Raw genomic sequence first — 8298 nt, forward strand, 5'->3', positions numbered from 1 at the left:
GCAATGTTTTTACTCTTAACTGCATTTAAGACCGGCTTCAGATGAATAAAAACACGTTTTATTATAAAAATGAAGTTACAGCTGCACAGTGATCACACTCAGACATACGTCGAATATTACAGCAGTAAAAGTGAAGCTGAATTACCTGCTGATTAGGAATTTTTAGGAATTCAGGTGGGAAATAATTACAGCATATCAAGCATTGAAACAGAATATAGTGATGTGTCAATTTTGTTATGCAGTTACAGTAATTACAAAGTGAATTTGACAGCCCTAATAATAAAAAAATTATCTATATATTTTAAAAAGCAGGAAAAACATTCTTGCTGACAAAATCTGAGGGAATGTTTAGTGGTTTAGACTGAAATCGTTCCTCACTGTAAACAGTTCTGATCAAACAACTGATCTCTCTAAAACAGAGACGAGTGATTACAGATATTAATTATAACATTTAAAAGGTTGGTATTTGTTAAAACTACTAAAAATGCCTAAAATCCTTTCAAAACTCAAACTAAGAAACCTGCTAAAACTGCATTTCTGAACCTGCGGCTCTTATGAGGCCTCATGTAAACCAGACACAGCATGCCGATGCTGGATCAAGTGTTCGAGTCTTGTGTAACTACACCTCACACTACATTCATCCCCAGTCCTCGAGCTACAGCCGCCAGAGCTTTCACGGCTCCGGACTCCACACCTGACCGCGCAGTGTTCTCCACATCACCGTGCAGCTCAGTCACCGTGCTCAGTACACAGTACACAGGATCTCCGTCCTGCCTTACAGCACCATTAACGTTGTCCTCGTTCACCAGCTCAGCCACGGACGAGGAAGAGGAGGATGAAGAGGAGAGGTATGAAGGGTGTGTATCACTGCTGCTCTCTTGCTGCATTGCTGGCCTTTTATACTGAGTGCTGGAGCCAGATAGTTTGCGTGGGGTTCGCTTTTCTGCCATGTTCTTGATCAGCTCTTGCGTAACCTCCACAGTCTCGAAACGAACCATGTTCAGTCTCAGGTAGCCGTCCTCATCCTCTTTATATCTGCTCAAGTGAAAGCAAATGACACGTACCAATTACAGAGTCTAGACCCCAGGCAGGCCAGTCCAGCACATGCGCTCTCTCTAATTATCTCACCATGCTGTTGTGACACTTAAATTATCCTCATATCATGAATCCTTTACTTTAACTTGGTAAACACACTGTCTATTTTTCCATAAACATCTGAAACCTCACCTTGTTAACACCATGATTCACTTTTTCAATAGTGCACCACTCCGTTTCAGGCGCGCTCAAGGCCAGATACGTTGGTGGTGGTTTTTTGATTTGTTAAACACAGGGCTTCAGCTGTACATAATATTACAGTCTTAACTTGCACTTGCAGATGCAGTAATGACTGGTGTTCACTGACAGCGGTTTGTATTTTTTGATCCCATATTACTCCATTACATAAGCATGCTGGGTTTATAATGTTATTCCATCTGAGGGATCAAAGATCGCAGACATTCAGTGGTTTTTAGTGAAAGATACCACAGATTCTCACAGTCGCCAGTAACGGAAGGTTGTCATTTTACAGTTGGATTATTATCTGATGCTATTTGACAAAGTGGAGAGCAATGAATCATTCTTGCCCTTCCTGGATGTGACTTCAATATAAAAGCATAATTATTTTTGGATGTTTCATGATTTTAATGTTTAAATTCAGCGGTACAGACTATTTATAAAGTTGCATTAGTTTCAGGATTAGCATATTTTTACGACAAAGTTAATAAACGTAAAAAACGAAATGTTCTGGCACTGGGGTGACAAAACGGTCTAACACACCAGCCCATTACGGCTTGGATATCGAGCTCTCGGGGCTCCCACTGGACATGACAGGATTGGTGAAAAAGAGGGATTTAATTGCACATACTATTCCAACTTTGCCACACAAGAAGATCTGAACCATTTTTAGGAATCAAGCGTGACGTACCTAAATCGTGAGTGTCCAGACGGCCATTTGAGCTGATGTTTTTTGCGCAGGTGAAGGGTCAGGGTGTAACACCATGAAAAATTCTTGTCACAAAGATGACATTTATACCTCGACACCATGTTCCCCTGCTGAGTACAATTACAACAAATAACATGTAAGAAGGACCTAATAATACAGCACTTATTTACTAAATCATGTCATTTGTACAAGGCACATGTATTCTGTAGAGCTGAGTAGACTAGCCAAATGTTACACAACCACTTTTACTTAAAATAGTGAGATAGGAAAAATACTCATCCAAATAAAAAGCTACACGTAGCACAAGTACTGATTTAGGCTTATCAGCAAACAGAAAACATTTAAATAAGATATAACTGTCAAAACCTGAGCTGATGTTCAGCTTATCACCAGTATTAAAATAATCTGCAATTTGACCCAGAGTAGTTCCTCTATTGGTCTGTACCAGACACCATGGACTTAATGTCCTCTGGCATCAATGAGTCTTGGCAGCACAACAACCTTTCCTGGTTTGTTCCACCCCTTGATGTTTCTGAGAAACTTCATCCCAGTCACCTGGGCATTATTTATTTATTTATTAGGTTTTGCACACTTTACTGTTACTGGTTACATAAGATTCATCAGTTAAAGTCTTTTATTTCAAACACAGTCATGTACAATTTTGTATCTCCAATTCACCTTACTTGCACCAGAGGTCCCGATGGAAACCTACGCAGGCATGGGGAGAACATGCAAACTCCACACAGAAAGAACCCGGACCGCTCCACCTGGGAATCGAACCCAGGAGCTTCTTGCTGTGAGGCGACAGTGCTACCCACCGAGCCACCGTGCCGCCCCAGTCACCTGGGCATGATGATTTAGTTATGAATTACTAAATGCAACACTTAATATATCCCTGACCATCACATCCACAACTGTTACTAAATTGACATTGTCATTCACATGGGTGTAGTAGCTCTGCTACCAGCAGGCCAAGTGCCTATACGGACACAGACGGGCTCGTTCGAAGGTGGGAACACTGAAGAGAATTCCACATGACTGCTATATCTCCTAAATTCATACATAACCAATATTATACAGAGTCCAAAAGTCTAAATAAAGCATTTAGGTACAAGCCGAAAGAAACTGAACCAGTGACGCCACTTTGTCTGTATTATGCAGGGAGAGAACTTAAGTACTAAGAATCCATGTGGTCAGCAACATAAACTAGGAGGTGCATGATAATTTAGTAAAAACGAAATCTAGGGAATACAGTTCTTAGTCCAACCTCGTATAGTCCCAGTAAAGTCAGTAGTCTATTTTTTTTTGCAATACAATAGTTTTAAAGCTCTGACTTTTGTAATATTAACATGCAGACAAATTGGCTGCCTTTAATTTGTTGCTTATGCATTATTTAAAGAATTTAAAGTATGTCAATGAAAGTAAATGCATATATGGGAAAATGTATCTCGCATTTCTTTGGCGTGTCACTCCATTAAGCCTATTAAGCCTCTACCAGACCAACCCACAGCCAAACCGCTAGTAGAAATTTAGACGTGAGCGTTTGATGCCCCCTGCTGGCTGACCTGATGTACTCTCTTGAAGTGCTGCTTCATGGTGTGCGCCATGCGTGACGAGTACCCACAGCCCTCCTCCGTGCAGTGGTAAGCTGCCCCTTCGTTATGGGTCTCCATGTGCTTTCGCAGATCATGCTGGTTCTTGAAGCTAAAGGGAAGCAAGAAAGCGGTGAACTAATTTGTACTGGTGGAATAGCTGACCACTACTGACCACTGCTGACCATGGGATTTAAGACTACCTGCTCTCGCAGAAGTCACAGGGGAACGGGCGCTCGTCACAGTGGCGGAACTTGATGTGGATCTTAAGTGTGGACAGGGAGGTGCAGGTCATGTCACAGAGTGGACACTTGATGTGATTCACTGCACAACAAAATGACAGAAACACAGAAAAGCTTTAGAAGAATAAAACAATTCTTAATAGTTTACAGTGTTATTGCTTAATTTAAATGTAGAAAGTATTAATTAATATTATTATTATATTATTTTAAGTCATAAGGACATAAATAGGCTTATAAAGAATAGGCTTCCAGAAGCATGATCACATGTGCACCAACACAAAATATCATTGTAAATAAAATTCATTGATCAAGTTCTCTTAGTATTGTGTTTTGATGTCAGGTAGAGGTTCAATCATGCAAAATGTTTCATATAACATTATGAATAACATTTGGTTACTGCTGAGTGTTTTATATAGCTTGACTGTTTAGTATGAAATATATTGTACAATTAGACCTACTTTCTTATTAGCCAATTGTACATTATACATATGCGATAAAGGCGTGATCACTCACATGGGGATGCTAATCCACCTCAGCTATATGTCCTGTTGCGTTAAACTCAAAAACTACAAGCCATATATGGAATCCATCTAACAAGTGAATGTGTACATGCTCTGAGTAACTTACCATGCTGCCGAACATGGTCTCTGAGCAGTCTCTCATTAGCAAAGCCCTTGTCACAATGGTCACACGTGAGAGAATCTGAATGATAACAAACATGTTGAGTAACCACCACACTGTTTTACAGAATTAATGTTTTCCTATTAAAACAGTGTAAGAAATATCACACACTGTGCACACTCATTTGATTTCTATGACAAAAATGTAAGAACATCGGTGTATGAATTTGTTAGACATCCTATTCTAAAACCATGGGCATTAATTTGACAACTGACCCTTCTTTTTGCAGCCCTAAATGGCAAATGGTCAAAAATCACAGGCAGACTCCCAAAATTTGTGAAATCTGCCTGTGATTTTTGACCACTTACCATTTAATCACTGGCTTTGGATGGACAGTCCTGGCTCAAAATCAATGTTCAATGAGGTTGAGAACAGGGCTCCATGCAGAACACTAGTGTTCCCGTGCACCAAACCTGACAAACCGTGTCTTTATGGGCCTCGATTTGTGCACAGTCACACAGTCAGTAACATGAAAGCACTTTATATGCTTTCAGCTGTTACAATTCAGTTGGAAGCATATCATTTACTTTATGTAATTGATTTTATAGACCTGTTAGCAATGAGTGTGGCTGTACCACTTAATTATCAGAAAGGATTTCCACATACCTCTGGCCATATAGTCCACTTTAAATGTAAGTGATAGCCGTATTACATTAAACGTGACATTTTATGACATTTCAATGTATAATTAAGTAGCTGGTGGGACTGACCCTCAGGCTCAGCCTGTCTTTGAATGTGATCGAAGAACTTGGTGTTGCTGGAGAACATGCAGCCGCAGGTAGGACAAGCCACCAGGCGCTCCTGAGTGTGACTGCGCAGGTGCTCCCGCAGACGATACTTGATCTTAAAGAAAGCATCACAGCCTGCAATGCAGAAAACCTCCTACAGTTTTCAACTAGCCAAAACCGTGTGGGCTATGAAATTCCAAATACATGCTTACACAACATAGACACTGAATAATAAGTGAGAACAAATTTAACCTCTTAAAACTCATTCAGCAGTCTGTAAACTTTTAAATACAGTTCAAATGCAATGCACCAACACACTCTGGACTGGGCACCAATCCATCATGGGGCCTCTCTAACGGACTTAAGCTCACTTTAAATGTACTGATGCACAGCGGAAATGTACACTGAGGTTTGAAGAGTAAACCTTTTACCATTGTTCCTTTTCATTAATGGATTGCTATGCTGTTAATAGTCTGTCTGATACACTAATGTGTATTGATTGTACATGAAATGTATAAATTTAATGTCATGTAATATTAGTAAGATGCAAGAATGAGCAATTAATCTCAAGAATATGAGCAACCTACCCTTCCAGGAGCAGAAAAGAGCCTGTTGTTGATCAGGAAGTGGTTGTAACTCAGTACAGTGTGCATGCATGTCAACATGGCGATAGAACCACTCAGGATTATTAAAAGAACTCTGCCGATGAAGAAAACACCACATTTTTTTACAGTATGAATACATAGTAATGTAAAGAACATCCATATACGTGCAAAAGCTGATACTAACATCACAGTGTTCCCACTGGCACACAAAGCCCTCAGAAATGTCAGTGACCAGGTTGTTGCTGTGCAGATCCTGAGTGCAGCTGGGCAGTTCAGGGTGAGACTGCAGCAGTTGAGTCCCAATATATTTCAGTTTGCTGTGAAAGATATGGAAGTGTGCATGGGCGACAAGCTCGTTAGGGCTTCCCATAGCCAAAAACTCACAGCCCTGCCACAAACATGGATAGTCATCTGAAACAGACAGAACAACAACATTAGTTTAAAATGAATACCAGGGCTAAATGTGCTTTAATATTTAACTTACAATCAACCTGAGTAATTTAGCAATTGGTTGTAGGTAACATCAGGTTTTTAAAGCACTTACCAAGCTCTTCCATGGCATCACCATCATTAAGATGCTCCTTTAAATGCACAGAAATGTGGTCACCAAGTTCCTCCATGCTTTGTCCATTAAATGTACAAGAGGCCCAATGACAAGCAATCACCATGTTAGACAGATCTCTTCTTTTGGCCATTGTTCCTTCAGAGAGAGGAAAGTGTTACTTAATCAAATTACTTAATCAACTCCTTAACAAACCACAAATACCAAAAAAATTAAATGCAAACTGACTAGTTCACCAAAATCAAATACAGCCAAACCAACTAATATAAAACTAGAAACTTCATATTAAAGCAAGACATGCTGACAGAAGTTGTCTGTGTTTAGATGGTGCCTCAGAGCAGTTTTGTGCATTGCACATTAAAATGTCAGGGTGCATCCGAAATCAGTAATTGATGCCTTCACCAATTCTTGTACTCTATGTCCAACAGCTTCTAATGCAGAAATATTCTAAAGAGCACCTCATTTCTCTAAATGCCATCAATGAAATTAAGGAACTAGGAACACTTTCATTCTACACACAAGTCAACATCTACATCTGGGTGTTCTGGGTATGAGGAGTTAATAACAGCAATGAAAACCATTCGCTCTACCCCTTCTTCAAGAACAGCAAATCGTGCCTGCTTGGGTGGCTAGCCAGGTCAATAGCACTACTTAGGATTTGAGCTGGAGAGCTCAGCGGCAGTGGGTTAGCGCATTAGACCGCTGCACCACCCAAGCACCCTGGATATAATAAATCTTTGTGTGAATCATTCATGATTAAAAGGATAAAATAAGAAATGAACAAGTGTGTTGGTAAAAAAAAAAAAGAAAGAAAGAAAGAAAGAAACACACAATACATTAGAGAGAGCTGTGGTTTATAGTGTGCTTTTTCCAGGATTAAACAGACCAGGTTTTAGAAAGCTTGTGGGTATAACACCAGTGCAGCTTATAGCAAACTTTTGCAAAGACTATCCAGATGTGTAGTCTGGTTACGAGACTAGTTACAGTTAGCTGTTTTATACAGTAAAGCTATTAATCAATAATGATCTTTTAATCTGAATTGAACACTGTACAATTAGGGGGTTGAACTGCAGCTCAAACCAGCCTACACACCACCAGTGTAGTTTTTTGTAGTTTGATGCATTTGCCAGGTTAAACATCGCACTTGTACATGCTTTGTTTTTCATTTTCTTTGCTAGAATGGACACAAAGGCAGTTTCTTTCCAATGGTTCAAGTAAAAGTATGCACCAACTGGGCGGCAGTGGTTGTTACCTAAACCTCAGGAAACTATAGCAATACATCCTAAGTAATGTCAACATGTCTTGAAATAGAAGATATTTTTCCTGCACCGCCCAGCCCTAGATGATGTTAGATGAAGATGAGTCTGGCACATATCTATATTTGATTAGAGCCAGATGACAATATAAATACTTACAGACAGTGAACCACCTCTACACGTACAGATGTTGTCTGTGTTTGGTGCTAACAGGCTAACCAGACATTAGCCAACTACTTAGTATAGGAAGAGTTGTGTTATTAAAATGAAACAATAAACCGGAACATTATAAATCCCGCAAACAATTAAAAATATACTATACTACATAGCTAACAAATAATAAACAATCGCCACTGCTCTTAATAAACATCTGTACACACTGACACTGTTTATATTCCTCAAAAACGGGTTTATACGCGGGATAAAGGCTGGGCTCAAAACAACGCCCTATTTACTAAGTAGTGCACTACCTAGACTACAAAAGCCATTATTACGGACCCTACATAGGGCACCTATATAGGCAGTATGAAGCAATTGGAAAGCTAGGCTGTGTTAGACAAAATAACAAAATAGAAGTCCCTTTTAACCAAACGTTCAAGCAGATGAAAATGTAAGAAATTATGCGTTTGTTTTATTGAAAAACAGAAGAAA

General features: G+C 39.6%; 1 protein-coding gene across 1 annotated transcript; it reads right to left on the bottom strand.

The window, feature by feature from the left end:
* Nucleotides 1-25: 25 nt before the first annotated feature.
* On the bottom strand, nt 26-7893 carry zgc:112083 (uncharacterized protein LOC550461 homolog). The gene is made up of 10 exons (XM_063016744.1): nt 7807-7893; nt 6374-6529; nt 6014-6240; nt 5812-5923; nt 5207-5359; nt 4443-4517; nt 3777-3897; nt 3547-3685; nt 1964-2088; nt 26-1035 (listed from the first exon to the last, which is right to left on the bottom strand). Exons 2-10 carry the CDS (start codon nt 6522-6524, stop codon nt 627-629), a joined length of 1512 nt encoding a protein of 503 aa, XP_062872814.1. The 5' UTR covers nt 6525-6529; nt 7807-7893; the 3' UTR covers nt 26-626.
* Nucleotides 7894-8298: the final 405 nt, after the last annotated feature.

The sequence above is a fragment of the Trichomycterus rosablanca genome, chromosome 20, assembly GCF_030014385.1.
Source record: "Trichomycterus rosablanca isolate fTriRos1 chromosome 20, fTriRos1.hap1, whole genome shotgun sequence".
Taxonomy (NCBI): Eukaryota; Metazoa; Chordata; class Actinopteri; order Siluriformes; family Trichomycteridae; genus Trichomycterus; species Trichomycterus rosablanca.

Bases quoted from the DNA above. Each gene is read 5' to 3' on its own strand.
- zgc:112083 (XM_063016744.1), bottom strand. From the start codon at position 6,524: ATGGCCAAAAGAAGAGATCTGTCTAACATGGTGATTGCTTGTCATTGG. The intron at 6,241-6,373 runs GTAAGTGCTTTA...TGTCTGTTTCAG, and splicing joins TGATGCCATGGAAGAGCTTG to ATGACTATCCATGTTTGTGG. The intron at 5,924-6,013 runs GTTAGTATCAGC...CTTCATCGGCAG, and splicing joins GCCAGTGGGAACACTGTGAT to AGTTCTTTTAATAATCCTGA.